Source organism: Anabas testudineus, chromosome 1 (assembly GCF_900324465.2).
Source record: "Anabas testudineus chromosome 1, fAnaTes1.2, whole genome shotgun sequence".
NCBI classification, from domain to species: domain Eukaryota; kingdom Metazoa; phylum Chordata; class Actinopteri; order Anabantiformes; family Anabantidae; genus Anabas; species Anabas testudineus.
The window spans coordinates 25656171-25677920 of NC_046610.1; the positions used below are offsets into that span (position 1 = coordinate 25656171).

The 21750-nt window shown below is 41.7% G+C and overlaps 1 protein-coding gene, 1 long non-coding RNA gene and 2 other non-coding genes across 7 annotated transcripts in view; 1 reads left to right on the forward strand and 3 right to left on the reverse strand.

Annotated features, from left to right (window-relative positions):
* Window positions 1-197: 197 nt before the first annotated feature.
* Window positions 198-270, reverse strand: trnak-uuu. The gene has a single exon. It is a non-coding gene; the product is annotated as a tRNA-Lys (tRNA).
* Window positions 271-466: 196 nt separating this feature from the next.
* On the reverse strand, window positions 467-2813 carry LOC113161325. Its single transcript, XR_003298741.1, has 3 exons — window positions 2701-2813; window positions 1176-1281; window positions 467-771 (listed from the first exon to the last, which is right to left on the reverse strand). It is a non-coding gene; the product is annotated as an uncharacterized LOC113161325 (long non-coding RNA).
* A 48-nt stretch (window positions 2814-2861) lies between these two features.
* trnar-ucu lies at window positions 2862-2953 on the forward strand. The gene is given in 2 exon segments: window positions 2862-2898; window positions 2918-2953. It is a non-coding gene; the product is annotated as a tRNA-Arg (tRNA).
* A 3239-nt stretch (window positions 2954-6192) lies between these two features.
* Window positions 6193-21750, reverse strand: part of LOC113161315 (microtubule-associated tumor suppressor 1 homolog) — a 51813-nt gene continuing 36255 nt past the window's right edge. For 3 of the 4 annotated variants that reach the window (XM_026358825.1, XM_026358824.1, XM_026358827.1), the window contains 11 exons: window positions 19736-19851; window positions 19236-19574; window positions 14367-14433; window positions 10983-11106; window positions 10777-10867; window positions 10130-10235; window positions 9915-9988; window positions 8648-8746; window positions 8219-8335; window positions 7909-8006; window positions 7383-7596 (listed from right to left, as the gene is read on the reverse strand). In XM_026358825.1, coding sequence (XP_026214610.1) covers window positions 7383-7596; window positions 7909-8006; window positions 8219-8335; window positions 8648-8746; window positions 9915-9988; window positions 10130-10235; window positions 10777-10867; window positions 10983-11106; window positions 14367-14433; window positions 19236-19574; window positions 19736-19851 — 1445 coding nt within the window. Of the gene's footprint in view, window positions 7597-7908; window positions 8007-8218; window positions 8336-8647; window positions 8747-9914; window positions 9989-10129; window positions 10236-10776; window positions 10868-10982; window positions 11107-14366; window positions 14434-19235; window positions 19575-19735; window positions 19852-21750 lie in introns of all 4 variants that reach the window. The other variant, XM_026358826.1, reaches the window with a different exon arrangement.

Below are 21750 nucleotides of genomic sequence, written 5' to 3' on the forward strand. Positions count from 1 at the left end.
ATCTGAAATTGTATCACATGTATGTATGACATATAGTCACTGAACCAGTATTTTATGGGAGCCTATACTTGTTTAGTTTAAATGTACACGTTTCCTTTGTCGTCCACACCTGAGAAAGGTCGAACAGAGACTGGATGTAAAATATCATCATCTTTCATGTGGATGCTCGGTGCTGAGCTGGGAAACTAAAAGACTGACGCCCGAACAGGGACTTGAACCCTGGACCCTCAGATTAAAAGTCTGATGCTCTACCGACTGAGCTATCCGGGCTCTGAGGAGCCAACCATCAACACCGCTTTTCTCTTTCCTAATTCCTCTGTGATGGAGAATTCTACCTTTTTGATGACTGGACGTGTCCAGTAGCAGCAGGATCCTCCGACACTGAGCTCATTTCACTTAACAGTGGTTAGAAAAGAGCTCAGTGCGTTTTCTAGCGGATTATTTTGTGTTGTCCTCAGCGCTTCCTCCATCTTCAGTGCCCCGGTACTAGAGCATGGGAAGCGCTTCCGATTTTTGGTTTTCAAAATAAAGGCGTAACCAGGACCACTCCTCAGTACTATATAATCATTCAAAACTTAAGCTACACAACGTGAGGGATTCAGTATGACATTCTGGTGCTGCACTCTGTTTAGTTTGTTTTCTGAGTGTCAAATCTCACAACCTCTAAACTGGGTAGTTTAAGAAGCCTGCACACAGGTGGATCTACAGGGGGGAAATGGAGGCTGCTGCCCTTCAGCACTTGACATTTGGCCCCTTCCAGATGAACTGTGCCTGGAAAACAGACGAAAGCAGGCGGTGTGTTTTTGAATTGCATTTTTATATTGCAAAATGAATTTCCAATTGCAAAATGAATTCCCATTTTAATAAAGAGACGAAAAAAAACAAAAAAACAATGGCAATATGAAATGCAATTGATTTAGTTTTAACTTTTAATGAAAGAAATGGAGAATTGAACAATAAAAACTATCATTCTGTGAAGTCAGATAGGGTCAATAGAATCTTTTACTAGTTTTCAGTAACATTTGTTTGTTGTTAAAAAGCTTCACAAATTAAACTTAAATATTTTATATGAAATGTCAGATCAGTTTGCTGATTAAACTATAAATGTAAAAACATTAATCAGTCAAAAGAAAACCAAGATGTGCTTTTAAAAAATGGATCTGTCAGATATTTACCTTGTCAGTGCAGATGGTATTTTAGTAATCAGAAAGAAATCTGTCACTAACCACTCTGGCACGTTGAATAGTGTTTAAATATTTGAAGTGTCATCTTTTTAGGCACCTGAAGCAAAACAAACAAAAAAAAACATAAGCAGAGGATGGTGCAGTATGGAACCTGGATGTGTGATGTTGGACATCTCCATCACAGATGCTAGAGAATACTTTCTTTACACTCAGATTACATTCATTGTGTAGCTTTAGTGCACTGTAAACAATTTTGTTACCATTAATTTGATAATAAACACGTTACATTGTGATGCTATTTTTGTTTGGCAGGGGGCGTCCTAACCAGCCCAAATGTTCCTAAATATGTACTTAGACAATAGAATTATACATTTTTAAATAAATGACAGACAAAATCAGCCAGTACAAATACATTCTTAGACCCCACTAACTTTAAAAGCTTGTGTAACATCTTTCGTTCTTAGCTTAATTTTAATCACATTGTTGACTGGTTTCAGTGCTGTAGGTGTGTATGTCTTTCATGGTGGATTGTACCATCTGACATTTGAAGCTGGCATCAGGTGTCCTTTGAAAAAGATGGTTAAAAACAACTCTTTAACTAAATTCAATTAATAAAATAAGAAAAAAGGAAAACTTGGCTGGGGTCATTGAAGTCATACCAGTACCTCAAATAGTACTTGCCTAAATGTCCAGTATTTAAAAGGGCTGTAAATCTGGTTCAAGTACATTTTAGCAGATCATAGTCAACTTCAAATATATATAACATAACTGTGGCTAGTGAAAATAATAGGTAACTAGTAACCTTGGTAAACCCCTAACCAGGATGGCTGTAGTGAGAGAAGGCCAGTCATAATAAATAACTTCTTAGATTCCCCATAGTACAAAAGCTGTAGTGACATATTTTATTTGTAAATTGATGAAATCCTTCAAACATTATTGGCTGGTTATGTTTGTGTGTGCTACTAACTCTCATTTGATTTCCTTGATTAAATACACTTCTAAAAACTTAAGTAAGTTCAATTGAGCTGCTTTAACAGACATGACTGACATTCTCAGCACCCTTTACCCCCACTCCCACCATCCTATGTACATTTCTCTATATCTGCTGTTTTAGTTGCTATGCTGACAAGATCATAGGTCCATGATCGAGCGGTTACAGATGTTTGATTTGTTTATTTTAATTCACCGATTATCAGCAGTTCAGGTTTAATCAGACTTTTATTGTGAAGGCTGACAAAAGCAAACAGGAAGTGTTGTCAGGTTTGTGTGCAGCACTTTACAACTGTCTGGATAAATAAGATGACCGCATATTCTCCATAGCCATCAACCTCCGGGCACAGAAAGAGAATATTTGCAATTCTCTTTGTGTTTTTGTAAAAAACAAAGAAAAGTCGCTTAAAAGACAGAAACCGTCAATTTACGACCAACGTCTACTGGTGTCAGAGGAGGTGGCAGCTAACGGCCTAGCTAGCTGCAGCTGTAACATCACTGTAGCGTTCAGGCTAACTCGAGCTACCTGTTAATGCTGAAGTAACGTTGACCATGTTCGAGCCGACAGCGCTCGAAATAGTCTCGAAGACAGGACACGGCTCGTCCGTCGGTTCTCTGCCGTCAGATTGAAGGATGTTGATGTTTACAGAATCGTTATTAGGCGACATGATCAGTTGATCAACAGGTGGCTCCGTGGCGCAATGGATAGCGCATTGGACTTCTAGTCAAACACTTGAGGGGTGATTCAAAGGTTGTGGGTTCGAGTCCCACCGGAGTCGCACTTTTGTCCAGTGTAGTGACAAAGTTACAGTGATTTAATGTTTCTGAACTTCTTTATGTTTATTTAAATTAACTGACAATTTCTCAAACAAACGCAGTTTTACCTCAAGAATAAGAAGCTGTACGATGTCCTGTAAATAAACTAATGCTAACTAGAACTGTGAAGATCACGTCTGTAGAAATGACATTATGACATTTATTATTTTTGCTGATTCATTGTTCTTTTTAGTTGTTTAAGTTCCTCATGTATTAATTTAAACATGTATTTGCGCTTTTTTTGTAGTATTATTTTGTACTTTATTTCAGCATTTATTTGTATATTTACTACAAGTCATGTTAGTCAGAGGAAAGAATAAAATTACCATAAGTAGGTGAACATGTGTCTTGATTATTGATCACTGATCAGTTTTTTCAGACTGTGTATTTATGTGTTCATTTTAAGTACAGCTCCTGTGCAGTAGAATCACTGGACTACTTACCAACCACTAGATGGAGGCAGGTTTACACAGTGAGAGCATCAGTGCTGCACATAACATTTTGCTTTAGCCGTCTTCTGCTGCATCTGATCCATATAATTTACCTAAACCTTATTAGAACAGTGGACTCAATGTGATGCGTCCAGGTTCCTGCTTCTCTGCACTACTGTATCTAAAATGGAGGAGAATGGAGAAACTTGCAGATGAGTAGAGACGGTGCAGAGAGCTTTGACAGCTGCATGTGTGTGAGTGTAGCTTAGATGAAATCAGTGTGTATGAGTACCGGCTTGGATTTGGAGAGCTCTAATGGAGAAGTCTAAATGTTTATTCTCTACAATTGTCACCAGCAATTCAATTGAAATTAATTTATTTATACAGTGCCAAATCACAACAGAAGTCATCTCAAAGCCCTTTTCAGTGGTTTATCTAACAAAATATTACTGTATACAGAATTATATGGAAAACCCAACAACCCCACTTGAGCAACCGCTAGGCAACAGTGGAGAGGAAAAACTCCCTTTAGTGGAAGAAGCCTCCATCTAAACCAGGCTCAGGGTGGTGGCCATCTGCCTCGACCTGTTGGGGTGAGTGGAAAGAGAAGAGAGAAAAGAACAGCAGCACAGGAACAGGAACTTCAAAGTGGACAAAGGAAAGTAAAAAAGAAAAATACAGCAAAGGAAATGTTGATGTGATGTCCTTTATATGACGATTTACATTTGGAAAAGTGCATGGACGATTCTTTTTCAGCTGCCAACAAGTTATTTAACCCTAACTGATGCAGTAAGTAGCTTCTCATTTCTGACAACCATGTCTGAAGACACATCCTGTGCTCGTGGAAAAGATGTTAATCTGTTTCAGAAGGGTCAAATTATTAGTATGAATCAATAAAAGAAAACATCTAAGGAAATGGATAAAACTACTAAAACTGGTTTAAGAACTGTCCAATGGAAGAAGGTCATGTGATCTGATCAGTCCAGATTTATCCTGTTCCAGAGTGATGGTGCATCAGGGTAAGAACAGAGGCAGGTGAAGTGATGCACCCATCATGCCTAGTGTCTACTGTACAAGCCTGTGGGGGCAGTGCTATGATCTGGGGGCTGGCAGTGCAAGAACACAAAGAAAAAGTGCAGACAGACGTCAGAAGACAGTGCAAAAACAGAACACAAAACACAAAACAGCAGCGACCAGTAGCGGAAATGAATACAATTTACAACTGAAGGATGGAAACATGTCGAATCTAGCGAGTGTGTGTGCTCAGTTCAGTTTGTTGTGTGTGTGTTGAGGAGCCTGATGGCTTGGGGGAAGAAACTGTTCAAAAGTCTGGTTGTGAGGGCCCGAATGCTCCGGAACCTCTTCCCTGATGGCAGAAGTGTGAAGATTGGGTGTGAGGGGTGGGTGGGGTCGTCCACAATGCAGGTAGCCTTGCGGATGCAGCGTGTGGTGTAAATGTCCGTGATGGAGGGGAGAGAGACTCCAATGATCTTTTCAGCTGTCCTCACTATCCGTTGTAGGGCCTTGCGATCCGAAACGGTGCAGTTCCCAAACCAGGCAGTGATGCAGCCGCTCAGGATGCTCTCAATGGTTCCCCTGTAAAATGTAGTCAAATGGGGGGCGGCGATGGGTTTCTAGCTGGTAGAGACCTGCTGCCTTTGCTGTGGAGCGTGTTGGTCTGAGGCCTCCAGATGGACACCGCATTGTCAGTGTGCGCTAGAGATACGTTATGTGTCCGAAGAATGAGGTCAGCTGACTACCTGAATACACGTCTTCTGCTGCATCTGATCCATATAATTGACCTAAACCATATTAGCTGGCAGTTGTCTGCCAATCATAGGTGGTTCAATTCCCGGCTGTCACGTCACATGCCAAAGTGTCATAGGGCAAGATACTGAATCCCAAGTTGCCCCTAGTGAGTCAGGTCAGCTGCATAGCAGCTCTGCCATCGGTGTGTGTGTGTGTGTAAATGGGTGAATGAGATGCAGTGTAAAGCTCTTTGAGTACCAGTTAGGTAGAAAAGCGCTATATAAGTGCAGAACATTTACCATTTAAAGACCAGGTTATTATATCAATGGATTTTTTCTTCCCTGATGTCACAGACATATTCCAAGATGACAATGTCAGGATTCATCAGCCTCAAATTGTAAAAGAGTGGTTCAGGGAGCACGACACATCATTTTCGCACATGTATCGGTCACCACGGAGTCCAGACCTTAACCCCATTGAGAATCTTTTGGGATGTGCTGGAGAAGACTTTGTGCAGCGTTCAACTCTGGATGAGAGTAAATGTTGTGAAATTGCAAACTTATCAACAAAATACCACGTGAATGTGGGCTTTAATCAGAGCTAAAGGTGGTCCAACATGTGTGCGACCTTCTCATCACTGCATCATCTCAGGAGTGACTCAGTCATTAGTACAAAGTGATTCAAAGAGTGATGAGTTGTAGTGGGTGGTGTGGTACTCATGGCACAGATGGTGGTTACTCCCTCAATTTTGCCACCTGGTCACTGTCAAATTAGTCGCGTTGCTGATCTCCCTCATGGTCGATGGAACAATGAACCACTGTGTGTCTTCTTACTGGAGCTGAAAGTCTCCTCTCATTTTTTTTTTATAAACATTGGACTTCAAATGAAATAATAACAATAATAATGATTTGACATTTGCAAATCCTAAACAACTTCCTGTTACCTGGTTGAAGTCAGTGCTGAAATGTCCATTTAAACCCTTTATTGTAACATTCTGAAAGCCAACAACGATGCTTCAATCGTATATATGTCATACTGCATTTATTCTGTGTCCAAAACAAAACAGAACATGGTACACTGAAGCTTTTCGGGTACATCTGAGGGTTTTAGCACAAACACCAGAGATTTTCTTTTAGGATTCAGTAAAACAGAGGCCAGTGAAAGTCAGTCAAGAGAGTCGGGGGGGGTTTTCTGCTGATTTTATACACGACCCCAGACACAAACGTATCAGTCGCTTGTTCAGCTTTGACTCGTTTCTTTTTGGGCACGAGGTGGTGGGTGTGGGAGTGTGTGTTTGTACCTGTGTTTGTCTGTTGGGGCAGTGTGTTAAAGGGAAAATGTAAATAAAGAGGAAGGTTAAACGCGTCCTCGTCAAACCCCAAAGAACTACATATTTGGTTCTAAGATCGTGCGTGTGTGTGTGTGTGTGTGTGTGCGCCTGCACATGTGACTGGCCTGCTGAGATTCAACATCCAAGGGTGATTACATTCCACAACAGTAGATTAAGGTAGAAGTTGTGAGGAGCTTGCATGGAGGAACAGACATCCACTGGATCCACAGTTCATGTCAATAACACAGTTTCAGTTTGACATACAAGGAAAGTGAGCATTCGTTCCTGTTTGCTCACAGGACATGAAGTTATTCACCTCTTCCAGAGGTCCAAAGATCCGTGATTGAGTTTCGCACTTTGGGGAGGGAAAAAAACAAAAGGTCCTCTTTAAATTAAGGGAAAAGGCAAAACAAGTCACGTGAATCCACCTAGAAATACCCGTCATTTTAAGATTTAACAACCATCTGGAAAAAATCTGTGCGCACCTGAACAACTTCATGTTTTTATTCGTGATCTTAAATCCGTTTCCACAAGCCCAGACTTTTTTTCTCATCCACCCCTTTATGAGAGAACAGGATGACCTGAATTAAAACTGTACAACATAACAAAAGAAACTTAAAAGAGTCACGACGAGAGTGAGGAGCTATGTACAGACCCTGAGGTGTGCCGTTTGTTTTGGTCTCTTCAGAAAAAGAAGAAAAGGTTTGTTGGAGAACCAGGCGAGAGCACGGCTAGCCCCTCGCTCTCGCACTTAAGTGCATCGGTGCTTCTGCAACGTCTTTTCGCTCTCTCTGGATTTGGAATAGCTTCCGTCCTTACAAGGCTTAAAGCAGTGAGGAGAGGAGTCGGGGGGAGGAGGCGGGGTTGTTGTTCATTACATCATTATCTGGGTGATAAGGATGCAGTGGTGGGGAAGGAGGCAGAGTTCCTTGGTGAGCTGAAGGGTGAGGTGGGGGAGAGGCGGCGGGGGCTCCCCAGCAGGTCGCCATTGTGCAGCTTCCACAGCAGCTCCTCGTTCTCCATGGACAGACGCTTGTTGACCTTGGACTCCTTCTGCAGAGTCTGCTGGAGGATGGCCTGTTCAGTGGACAGCTGTCTGCAGGGGGAGACAGAGAGCTGTGACAGTCTGCAGCACAGTGACTAGGACAGAGGCTAAAGCATACACCCACCAGGTTAAATCTACTATTCAGAGCTTTGTCTCCTGCAGGTCTGACAGAGACATGAAGCTGAGAAAGATCAAGTCACTAGATAACTGACAGAGGAGAGGAGAGAAGACAGCAGGCAGAAAAATCCTGAATGAGCTCATGGAAAAAGTGACGCCTCTGCTGAGAGATGAGTCAACATCATCCCACACACACACACACACACACACACACACACACACACACACACACACACACACACGTACTTTGAGAGAGCAGCATGTTTGTCCATTCTGGCTTTGTAGTCCTCGTTCTCCTGCTGGACCTTCTTCAGACACTCCTCCAGCTTCACATTCGTCTCCACCTGTGACACAAGTGACACACAGTCAAATAAACATGTGTAGCTCCTACCTGAATATCAACAACATTCACCTGAACAAGGTTGAAACATCTGGACTGTGATGTCCGATATGTCTGATCAGTTTTTATATCAAAACAATGGGCAACACGTGATGTAACTGGTCATTAAAAAACCTCAGCGATAGATTAAATGTGACAGAGGCTGATCATTCGCACCAGTTTGTCCATCTCCATGAGCTTCTTTTCCTTCTGGTGCAGGTTGTTGTTCTTGATCTCCAGCACCACCTTCAGACTCTCTAGCTCCTGCTCCAGGTAAAGTGTGTGGGAGTCCTTCTGCTCAGACAAACCAAAAGACGGGTCAGTTAGAGCAGGTTACGCCAACCTTTGTGTTATGACTATATAAATACAAGTCAGTGCAAGCAAGCAGTCATAATGAAGTCATGTTTCTGAGCTGAAGGACATCAGTGATGGAAAGTTAGTCAGTGACTCTTCCATGCCAACAGAGGGAGCTGTTGTTCAGCACAGGAACACATTCAGAAAGACACAGTCACTGCTCTTCAGCTCACACCACTGATCAGACGTCATTAATCACTGGCAGTTTGATGGTTTAACTTTGGTCACAGTCCTCGTGTATCATGTCTTTACCAGATTCTTGTCTGTAAGTAGGCGCTTCCTCCTTTCTTCCTCTGCTTGCAGCTTCTCGTTCAGAGCCTCCCTCTCTGCTGACAGCTCAGATATTTTCTCCTGGTAGGAGAGAGAGACGTGTGGACAGAGGAGACATAGTAAAAGCTGAGTGAAAAATGGCAGCAGGTGGATCCTAACTGGCATCACCCAGATCTGCTAAACAAATAACAGATACTGCAAAAAATGTGTCAAGTATGTGTTGACTAAAGTCGCTTCTCATCTGTTGTAAATGGGACAGACAGGTTGATTTCAGGTTTGCTACATGCAATAGAGCTTCTAGAACTCATTTTCCTGCAGAAATTGATTTGCTTCGCAAATTAAAGCTGAGCTACCTAACTGAACTCAGCCAATGTTAAATTGCAGGGAGTTTGGCAGCAGTACGCAGACTCCTATTATTTTTCTATGATCCATTATCAGCAGACCTCCAAAGGAATTTGGAGATTTTTTTCTTCATTTTTTCCTTGAACCCAAAGTGCAGAAAAATATTTGTGGTTATCAAGGCAACATCTCCTCCAACCAAGCAGGGAAAGTATCTGGTTTAACTGCTACTGAGCAAAACACTAAACCTCTAAATGCCCTGCACTGTGAGCACAGGTCAAATGGTCAAAATACTAGCTCAACAATGGTTGCAAACAAATGGGTGCTCAACAAGTGTGTGAGTGTGTGTATGTGTGGACACGTTCAATAGCATTACTTGATGATCTCATTTTGTCCATCACAGGTTCAAAGTCTTAGAGGGTTCAGGTTAGAATATAATTGAGGGTAAGGGTAGGGTTAGGTATTTGGTTGTGAGAGTTAAGACTGGGTTGGATGACTAGTAAATGTATTACTGAAATGTGCTTTATTATGCCAATGAGGCCCCTTCATAACGACAAAAAGAAAAGTGGCAGGTGGAAGTGCTACAGAAAAGAATCCAGGTCCTGGTTATACCAAACGTGTTAATAGCAAGTGGACTTGCCTGAGGTTCTTAAGGACATTTCACCACTGCTCAAAACTGCTTCATTGGTTCTGACTGACTGGGTGGGTGTCCCAGGTATGCATGTGGACTCATTAACCTGGGACTCCTAACTAGTCAGAACTGAAGACGCCTGGATCAGAGGTGAAGCATCTTCAAGTCCACTTTTAATCCTCACTGTCTTATCAAATACAGTTTTCTTCTACTAAAAATGTGTAAAATGACAACTCTGCTGTAAATTTTAGAATATCAGTGATATAGTGATGGTCTTACCGAGAGAGAGCTCTCAGTCTCCTTCAGGTTTTTCTCCAGCTTCTCCAGGTCAGTTTGCTGGATGCTCTTCAGCTCTGAAATACACAAAACATATAACGTAAGACGTTAGCAACAAACAATCGAGCAAATTTACTTAAACTGAAGACTTGTGTTGTGATTTTATATATAAAGAACAAAATCTTAAAAAAGTATAAAGCACTCCTCAGTGCTCGGACCTTGTATCGAGGCCTTATACTGCTGTTTGAGAGCATCCATTTCCTGAGTGTGCATCACTTCCTGGTTCTTCCTCTCTGCTTCCTGTCGGCTCCTCAACTCCTCCACCTGAAGGAGGCAGACACAACATCAGGGCAAACAAGAAATTACTGAAGCTGCATAAAACCAAGAGGGCACCAGATACAGATGTCTGCTCCAGGTGCAGCAGTATAACTGCAGTCAAGTGCAGGAGACATGCAACCTTAGCAAGAGTCACACATTTTCTCTGAGCAGCCAGGTGCCATGAGAGCAACTGTGTATTTGACAGTGAAATCCCACAGACAACCAGAGCTTCCTGAGTCCCACCATTCTCCTGTGAACCAATTAGAGTTCAGTCTGAGGAGGGTAGGACACTGTCTCCCAGAATGGTGACATTTTGCTTCGTGTTAGCTGCACACCAATAAATCAATCAGTTAATGCCTTGTATTACTCATCATGTTGAATTGTGTGAGAGTGTCATCTTTATTATCTGTCCTGTTTAACTATGTAATTATTTCATAATAATTACATAGGTTTTATGGTTTTATGGGAGAGAGACTAACGGGCTTCTACTTGTTACTGCATGCACATAACAGGAATGACTTGAGTGTGTGCGCGTGTGCATTCTGACCTGCTGCTCCATTAACATGCGGCATTTGTCAGCTTCCTCCTGGTACTTCTGGTGGACTTTGTCCCACTCGGTTTGGTAAAAACATCTCAGTCTAACACAGAGAAACATACAGTTAGAAACTCGACAAAACACCTTCATCAATGCAAGCTCTCGTGTAGGTTCTCTGTGTCCATGTGTGATCACACCAGAAAACGAGAATACCACACCTGTCCTCCAGTTGCACCAGCTCCTCCTTGTGCTGCTGCTCCTGCCTTTTCAAAGCTGTCTCAAAGCTGACGCGCACCTCCTCCTTCTCCTTCTGCAGACGCTCGTAGCACTGTGACGACGCAACTAGAAGGATAAAAGAAGAGAAGGAGGGAACGGTCAGTTTGTGATTCTGTGTCAAGAATTGGACATGACAGTTAGTAGAGACATTTGTAGTAAAACTTGATTTAATGAAGTAAATGAGAAGCAGAATGAACCTTAAAACTGAGAAAATCTGCTGAACGTTGCAGCCAGAACCACGTGGGGGTATTTTGAATTGGGATTGTTAGATAATAAGAAAAAGGGGAGAAAAGTATGAACAGGTTGGGAATCAGCTTTTCATTACACAACATACACATTCCAGATGTGAAGGGAGTGGGGGCCAGATGTGCAGTCAGTTAGCAGTCACTGTGCCACTATTTTCACCATTTACTTTTTTCCTATTAAACACACCAATAAAATCATCATTTGACATCGTGTCAGTTCAGACTGCGCTGAGATGGGACGAGCTTCCAACAGTCAGTGTCTCGACAGGTAATGACTAACAGATATTTCCATGTGTGTGTGTGTGTGTGTGCGTGTTCGTAAGCAGTCCCTGACAGCCACATTCCACTTTAATTACTATTACGGTAGAAAGCGCGCTCCAACCCCAAAACATCTGCCAGTCTGCTCAGAAGCATGCAGCAGGTCTCATTCCCCTCCCCTCCCATGACTAATTTAAACTCTAGCAAGCACATGCACGCTTTCCCTTTGTCACCGACCATTATCACAAGTCATTCTGGATTTAAGAATGACTTGTTTCTAGTCTGAAATATTTGGGAAAACATCCAGGTAAAGAATGGAGCACCTGGACCACTCACTGCTTTCAGGATTGTGATTTTCTCTGCAATAAGTGTTAGCATGAGAGAGAAGAACCAGTTCTCCACCATAATCACACAGATGCTATCACTTCAAGGGTAAAGTTGACCAAAAACCACCCAGAACACATACATAAACTCTCCTTGTAATAATAACAATAAGGTAACAACTGTGTGGCTGGGACAGTTGCCGTGTCCCTCTGAATGGAACTGTACAGTGCAAGTGTGCACATGTGTCATGGGGTGACGGAAACACAAAGCCAGTGACAGCTGAGAGCAGCTCAACACGTGTGTGTGTGTGTGTGTGTGTGTGTGTGTGTGTGTGTGTGTGTGAGTTCACATGATCAATACCCTCCTTGTAAGAATAATTTGTCCAGGGGTTGGGCATTTGGTTGTGAGGTTGGAGTGGGTGTCTAATATAATTCCAGTGAGTTTCCTCACAACTGCAGAAAGACGTGTGTGTTTCTGACTCAGCAGGTGCGTGGCAGTAGGAAGTGCAAAATTAATGACATCATTTCAGTAGAGTTCCCCCTCCCCTCCCTCTCCAGTATGAACATGCATGGCTGGGGGTCTATATTGGGGACACTGGGTAGAATGAAAGCTTTATGGATATCATTTGCTGTAAACTATGGTTTTTCATAGCTTGTTATGCAAATGTTAGTAGATATAATACATTTATACATTCACCCAAAGAATTCAGGATGGAAATACTTTGTTCCTACATATGTAAACATCTATCATATAGCATAAGTTTGCAACTCTGGCTGTAAACATCTCTCAAATGGCATTTCTGAAACACTAACCTCGAGGCAAGCCTTCATTACGAATTTCACTTCAGGATACGCAAGTCAAGTTGAACCTGATCCTGACAGTTGCAGTAGCTATGTTGCAGTAACTCTAAACTGTAAAAGCTCACACGAAAACTATTAATCCACCAAATGTTACCCAGTGAGACAAGAACAGGTTCTTCAGTTTGAAGCAAAGACTTTGAAGGTTTAATAAATATCTGTGTGTGTGTGTGTGTGTGTGTGTGTGTGTGTGTGTGTGTGTGTGTGTGTGTGTGTGTGTGTGTGTGTGTGTGTATGTATGTGTGTGTGTGAGAGAGTCTATATGTACATTGCAGACATTCCTCAGCTTCGTGTGTAAAAAGATGAGCCAAAGATGAAGAAGAAGGAAAGAGGGAAGTCTTTTAGAAATAAAGTAGAGTCTTTTACAGATTTACTCCCTTTGTGTTTCTGAGCATGTGCATTGTGCACGCTGTTTGAGACTGTATAGAGTTAAAGCCAAATTAAAAATAGAATTCAGAAATGTTTTGTATGTGTCCTCAAATACTTAAATGACAGTCATGGTCATTTTCAATATACTGATATGTGTGTGTGTGTGTGTGTGCATATTTCTGTGCGCATGTGTGAGTGTAGATATTAATGCCTTTGTGTTGCTATGCATACACAGTGAGTGTCTGTGTGTTGCTATGGTGTGTGAGTGTGACTGGTGCGTGTGATCTTTTAAAATGCTGCTGGATCAGCCAAACAGGCAGAGCTGCTATTGCGATGACCCACTCTCACTATCCAAACACATAAATACCAGTATCAGTGAGGGCACTTTGTGAAATAGGGATTTTAACCATCAAAGCTGAACTCATGCTTTGTCCACGTCATCACAGTGGAAATGACAGTTAAAGGGCAGTCTGCCAAATTCTGTAGAACTACTGAGTAACACACTAGGCATGGAAACTGTTTCCTAATCATTTTCAGTGCAGGTGAAATGGAATGGATTATCTTGTTATTACTTAAGTGCTGTAATTATGTTGACTTTTCTAATTATGTAATATGCCCTGAGATGTTTCTTAAGGGCTGAGAATGTCACTATCGACACCAGCACTAGCAGATCAGTGGCTTGAAATGTGCATAAATTAACATTCACACTTTTGTGTCATACAGACATATATCTCGTGCCATAAAACAACAACACATTTCCTTCTGGATCCCAACCCAGTTGGCACAGAAGCTACTTCGCTAGCTAGAAGCTCAGTTCTTATGGTTGTTTAACTTCTTTACAGCAATGATGTTAGCAATATATAATTAGATATATTGGGATTGATTTCTTAAATCAGTTTTATATAAAAATACTCTGTAACCTTATACTGTATAGTGCCTTGAGATGACTTCTGTTGTGAAATGAAAGGAAATTAAATTGAATTGAATATAATCTGTGAGTATTCTCAAACTCACACAAACAGGTACGAGGTACAGATAACAGAAATGTTGACAGGTTACGGCCCAGGTGAAGGCGTCTCTACTTGTGGGTCTTTTCAAACAAGGAGAAGCAGCAGCACCAATACTGCAACACCAAGTTTTGAATGGCAGTTGATCCATAGTTGATAAGCTGATTTTGTATGTGTGTGTTATATGCAAATAGATGTGCAGGGGCATGAACAGGTACTTGACAATATGTAGAGGAGAAAAGGTTCTTCTCTAAAAGACCTCTTACCCAGCTCAGCTCGGAGGTTTTCCAGTTCCAGGGACAACTCCTTCTTCTGCTTCAAAGCCTCCTCGCGCTGCACAAACAAGAACACAGTATTTAAACATAAATTTAACTAAAAGGTCAAATCAATAAATATTCAGTGCATTACTTAGATTTTCATCCAACTTCAGAATGACAGTTAGCCCTAAGTTGGTGACCACTAGGATGATGAAATAGGTTTGTTTGCAGTTTACAGCACACATGGACGACACAACAACAACAGCTGGCTAAGCAAATGTTTGGCACATCTGTCTGGGACAGTATCATTAGATGGATCGATCTGTGAGCCCTGCTTAAATAGCCCACAACCTGGATAATTGTTAAAGGAAGTGATTACAGTAGATGCATTTAACTAACGTTTGCATATCAGTCCGAGTCAGACTGAAGGCTGAAGGTCCTATATTAGATGTTTGAGAAGGCTGTGGGTTCGTCATATTGGACTAGTGTATGGACCTGCTTCTGCTAGCTATGTATATATTGGATTATTTTGCACACAGCTGATTGGACTAATCACAGTAAAGTGATTGCAATCTCTGGCATCGTAGTTAACTACAGGGACGTTTTGTAAAGATCAGTTTGGTGAGGCAGGGTGGTGAGCAGGAATGCAAAATTACATGTAAAAGGGCCTGTTTCCTATGTTTTAAACAATGTTGTGAACAGAGGATGAATTGATTCCATCTTAAGACACTCTACTGAACAATATAGCTACGAACATCCAATTTCTGGAGAACTGAAAAAATGCCTCTGTGGGCAAAAAAATAAATAAATAATGATACTGATTATAATAATTATGGATTATATGAACAAATAACACTCAAACCTGAAATACCACCTCCCTGCCCTGCAGGGACAGCAGCCCTGTGAGCCTAAGAAAATGTCTGTCTCGTATTTTTAAATGTAATCTCACTTCTTAAAATCCCTTTTACTTTATGCCACAAACAAAGTGATATGAGGCTGACTAACACACGTGTGTAAACATGTGGACTACCACACACTTGATAAGCATGTTGAAGAGCAGTGCTGAGTGCTAGATCTGAAGGTTATCACCCTAACGTTCCTTCTGAATCTGTTACTACAACATTTACTCTTTATAGCACACACAGATACACATAGAGTAACAGTAACAACAGCTTAACAACAGGGATAGGGGAATTTACAATGGACACTGAGCACTTGAGCTTGTGCCTTATTGCAGTCACACTCACTCCCTCTCTCTCTCTCACACACACACACACACACACACACACACACACACACACACACACACACACACTATAAAGACCATCTGTTCTCCAAGGGGTTAGTTAAGTAAAAGAACAGATAAAGACAACACAGAGTGGGAAGGGACACAAAAAGCACTAAGAGTCTCTTTTAGCAGTGAAAGCGCAGAAAAACAGACAAAGATATTACTGGAGCAGTTGGTCATGGTCATAAAAGTAAAAGTGTTACAAGGCGAGTTCAGTCCCTGTTGGCACTAGTATAATATTTCATAACTTCTCCCTGACATTCAGGATCTTTATGAGGCACAGTCATGTTTTGTTTTTGCAGTTTGGACACAAACCAGCAGATAATACAATCAGGCTGTGACATTATTTAATCCCAGACTTCTCCGGAGAGTTGATCCCAGCTCTGACCGATGGACCAATTGAAGAGAAAGAAAAGCAGCAGAACGAGTTATCAGCAGCAGACAGAAAGACTTTAAAAGCAGTTTCTCTCACACACCACACACACACACACACACACACCTTGCGTTTCTTCTTGCGCCGATGTAGGGTGCCCTTCCTGGGCTTTGCATGGACTTTGCTGGCTGTGGAGCCCATGTCTTGGAGAACGAAGACCCACTCATATACACACACTCTCACACAGAATCCACACGCAGGCTTAACTTCTTCCTCCCTCTCCCTCTGTAGCTCCGATTTCTTCCCTCTCTAACCAGGGAACGACACAAAGTCACACTGCCCTCTTCCAGACTGGAACTCTCTCTGACTGCTCCACTCTCTACCTGTTTACCACAGAGCTCCCCCTCCTCCCTCCTCCCTCCTCCCTCTGTGTCTCCTCCTCCTGTCTAGATACTGCATGATGGAGGAATGCAAGTTATTTGTGCACCACCTATCTGACTTCATGTCCCATCAATCATTTACACACAAAAGGTGTGTATATGCATCTCTCTTTTTCTCATATTTTTTAAATTTCAATTTATATAAGAAAAAATTTAAAAACTTCCAAGAAGGGGTTTCATTTTAAAAAGCACAAACTAAAGATCACAGTAGTAAAGTACCTGACCTCTGTTTTAAATAAAACACAGAACACTAGAAGATCATTTTTCATTTCCAGTTAAATGTTCTGTATTTCTTGGTTTGTACTTGTATACTGTATGTACAACCTGATAAATGTAGCTCTGAACATATTTTAATTACACTACACCTCACATCCCTACATGAACATGTGAAACCCTGACACGAAATAGACCAATAGGTTGTACAGGAATAACTACTAGTATGGGTTTTTCCGTGGAGCACTAAAGCACCACTTATTTCAACAGCCCCACCCCCACCCACAGCTGACCCTCAGGGGAAAGTAGCTCTGTGTGAGGTGTTCAGTTTATACTCAGCAGTCACCTTTCAAATGTGTAGGACAGAGTAGATAACACTGGAATTTGTGCTTTAGATAACACACAATCACACACACACATACACACACACACACTCCAAGAGCTCCAAGGCTTTAACTGCAGCTGCTGCATTCCCCCAGCCCTCCCTCTCTCACACCCATCACATCCCCCCGCTTCACCTCCACTTTTCACCAGGCTCTTTTTGTAATCAACAGCCCAGTCAGGAAGGCTCCTGTTTCTCTCAGCTGATCTTTACATGTTACAACAGCACGCTTTCTCCATAAGCTGCTAGGAAATAATCATTTCTCCAAAAAACACAAAAACCATTGTACGGCTCTGATTGAACAGCTAATGCTAGGAATTATGTAACAACGACACACTCTCTCGCTCTCTCTCACTCAGCGAGCTACATGAACTACTGAGAGAGAGAGACAGAGAGGGAGAGAGAGAGAGAGAGGACATTACTATTACTATTACTTTAGACTGAGGCACTTGAGGGAGCAGTGTAGTTATAGTTGTGAGAATAAGAAGATAAAAGGAAGTGATGGTGACCTACAGCAGTGTTTCATACTTCTGGTGAAAAAATGGCTGCTAATCTCAATTGAATCTATCTGGTCCAAAACATTATTAGTTTATTAGTGGGACAGTCCCAAAAGTGTTGTAGTTATGATAGTTTATACATTAATTTACTGTACAAACAAAACCACCAGTCATGCAGCAAATATTTACTGAGCAGCTTATCCATATCCGGAACTCTGGGACTGTCACATCCTGTTACTTGTCCAACCAATCACCAGTTCTCAAATTGGGATGAACCAATCCCCTACGGTGTAAAACACCCTGCTCCCCCCAGAAAAACTGGTCTTATGGAGACATATGTCATTAGGATACTTTACTATTTGACATATTTCTTCTTTCATCTATTGGACACAAAATCTGCAACTTTTTTTTTGATTATCCATTTTTATCAACTTGTACCAAAGAAAGGAGTGTGTTTCATTCAGAGGAAAGAAAAACAATATAAGTGACTGGGTTAGAGCGCTATTGAGGTCACACATTAGAAAGCATGTTGAGGAAACCTCTCGAGGGGTGCCAGGCATACACAACCACAAACACACCTTAATAGGGTAACCTCAGCTGTCATAAACATCCCTACACTGCATACAACAGGCATTTATGGCAGGCAAAGCTAACCACAAGCAGCCTATTATGACTATTATACGCAACACACACCTCTCTTACACACACATTCACAAATCTATCATCGGCAGTGTCACACAGGAGCAGGATGATTCCGTGGCATCGTGTTGTTGTTGTGGCAGCTGGGTGTGGACTCAGACAAGCCTCTCCCTGCTACCTGAGTGCTTCCTGCTAAAAACAGCCATTAATCCACACCCCTCCACTAGCATGACAACCTGCACCTGCTGTAAATAGCATCACAGCCAGATTACCAATCTATGAGTGATGATTTAATTATAGGCTGTGGGTGCTCTGCTCTAGTTTGCCAAAGGGGAAGGATGGTGTACAGATTACTGATAGTTGAAAAACATGTTGTATTTACATGTACAAACACATCTACCCTGCTTTTAAAGTCATGCTGGCCTACAGCAGATGAAAAAGACCTATCTGCATAAAGTAAAATCCTGCAGAATCATGCTATTTATCTGTTTATTTGTTTGGTAGGAGAGTGCTGTAACTGTATTACAGTCAATGCTGACCAGCAGACTACTGGATATATTATTACTATTATTATTTTATTTTACTATTATTATGTTCTGCAAGTTGACACAGTTGACTGTTGGAATCCAAGAACTAATTTTGGGGTCTCTAAATAACAAAATCAGTTTTTTTAATACTTTGTGTTTAAAAATGTCACCTCCTGTGTGACCCTCCTCACATTCAGGGTTAGGGTTAGCACTGCAACAATATGCCAAAAATTATGCGAGGAAATAAGTCTAAGAAATGTGACTGGTTAAAAAAAATAAATCACTCCCATACTGTGGTCAGTTTCCTAACTGTGCAGATTCCTGCAGAGCCTATCATTCAGCCAACACTGCAGAAAACGGCTACACCAACAGCAGCACTGCAACAGTGAGCGTCTTGTACACAATTTCTCACTGAGACCAATACTGTATATTGGTTCCTCTACATACTTTAATGCACTTTATAAATCAATAAATAGGGAATGGAAGCTTTCACGCCACAAACAGAAATGAGTTAAGTACCTCAGAGAAGAGATGTTGGATGACTGTAGCCAGAGCCTCCACTCTCCTGTTCCCCTGGATAAGCAGCTTCCTCAGCTGGTTTATAGCCTGGTTCTTCTTCTCTGCTAGCTCTTTGCTTTGGTTCTGTTTAGTCACAATTGTCCCATCTGTGACAACAGCTCCAGCCACAGCAGGTTTAGATGCACTGTGTATGCGTGATCCACTTTTGGGACTGGATCGTGACCCGGTTCTTGCTTTGAAAGCATGACCAGGGATGCTTGAGCCAGTGTTGGTGATTTCAGTAACAGGTACTGGGAGAAGTGGTGTCACAGGTGCATTTTTATTCACCACATCTGCTACCTAGAATCAACAAAATACCACAGGACTTCTTAAATAAAACTGAAATAAAAGATCTGATTGTTGAGATTTTAAAAACATTTTGGAGATAATTTCTGTTAACAAATCAACTTGTAGAAATTGGAGAGATTCATGAAATGAGCCATCTTAAAGGGACCACCTACCAGATCAGGTGGAGGTTGTAGCTGGTTCTGGTTGGTTCCTCCTGCAGGTGCTACCTGCGAGCTGCCGTTGGCATTCGTGGGTCTCGCTGGAGCCTCCCGGGGCTTGTTTTTGTCCACTGCAAAAGAGCGACGACCTCTTAATGTGTGTGTAGCAACATTCAACATGGTGTCCACACATTACCACCCCCACCCCTACACACACAGAACACTCACTTAGCCCATTAACAAACCATAAGCTACACACAGCAACAAAACAATGTCCTGACATTAATTATAACCAATGAATAAATGTGTGTTAAAGAAAAGTTAACATAAGAAAGGACACGAACACACACACCCCTCACATCCAAAACCTATCATCCAAAACATAAAAACACTGCACACACACTCGTCTAATACATTCACGCTCATCTAGTAAATGAGAATACGCCCAACTGACTGTTCTAGGCAGAGACAGATGCATTATGGGATTGCATGGTAATAATGGCCTCTGTGTGTGTGTGTGTGTGTGTGTGTGTGTGTGTGTGTGTGTGTGTGTGTATGTGAAAGAGAGATGTCCTGGGTGCATTAAGGAGTGCATTACCAGAAACAGCAATTAGAGAGAGAGAGAGAGAGAGAGAGAGCGAGAGATCTTTTCCATCTGCTCTCCAGTCTTCCACTTCTTCCTTCCCTGCTGTCCATCCCATTCCATGCACTACTACCAATCTCCCAACCCCACGTCCCAAACTTTTCATCCATTCGTTGGTCTTCAGTAGGTTACACAGCATCCACAGTCCTCCAGTGTTAGTTAAATGTTATTTGTTGGTTGAGCTCACATTAAACGTAATCAGATAAACTCACCCATGTCATGTTTCACACCCTTAACGAGTTACGTAGTAAACATTCACTTTTGATCCTTTCTACATCTGCAAATTCAGACAGTTCTGACAGTAGACGTTCTGTAAGTCAGTGTTGCTTCCTCACACTCTGGTGATAATAATGACCTCTACTGCCACCTACTGGAGACCACCAAGCACAAACATGCAACTTTGTCTATACTTGTGTACAGTATGCGATTAATCAGAGATGCTATGAGAGAATGCGTGAGGAGTAGAGGAGGTCCAACATAATTGAAATTGACTGGACTGATGTGCGATCTCACGGTGTGAGAGCAATTAGAAGAAGGAAAAATCATTAGCACACACCATCATGTGAGCAACAGTTGAATTAAAAGCTGTGAAACATTGACTCTCTTTTAATCAGTGACTCATCTCCAGCAGCAACTAATGACAGAGTAAACATCACTCTGCAGTACATGAACCTCACAGTCACACACTGAGGGTGTCTGTCTGTACAATGTGGCTGTAACAGTTCACTTTCATCACAACAAGCAACATTTTCACTTTGGACACTAATACAAAAGAGGCTTCAGTTTAGTCTGATGAATATTCAGATCTATAGCATATTCATCATGTCACCACCAACAGTAGCAGAACAGTGTGCTGGAGGGTGCAGAAATCTGAAGGAAACAGGCAGGAACGTGTTACATAAATGTAACGTATGCATTCGATGGTACAATTATATTTCAAGTTCGTGCATGTGAGAGGTACACAACACAAGACTAGTCACATTACACAAAAGCACACACAAAGTTATGTTGCTGTGTTTTGCCCGTGTCCCCGTTTCTCTATGCATTAATGATGGAAGGACAACGACTGTTTGTTCTCTGACCAACAATCAGTAACGTGCTTGTTTTAAGCGTTCTACCTAAGTCTTTTCTGTTTATTGAGCAGAATCAAGGGCTAAATAATAAATTTGCACTTCTACTTTACACTTACACACCGACTAATAGCTAATAGTTTGGCAGCATGTGGGTTTAATTTAAAATGATTAAATTTGCTATTTAAATTTTCTTTAATTTCAAAATGGAATTTCAGACTTTTCTTGATTAGTAACTGCTAGGGAGCTGCTGATCAGACAACGTATCTCATTCTGTTGAAATGTACAGTGTGTCAGAGTGCTGCTGCTGATGCTCT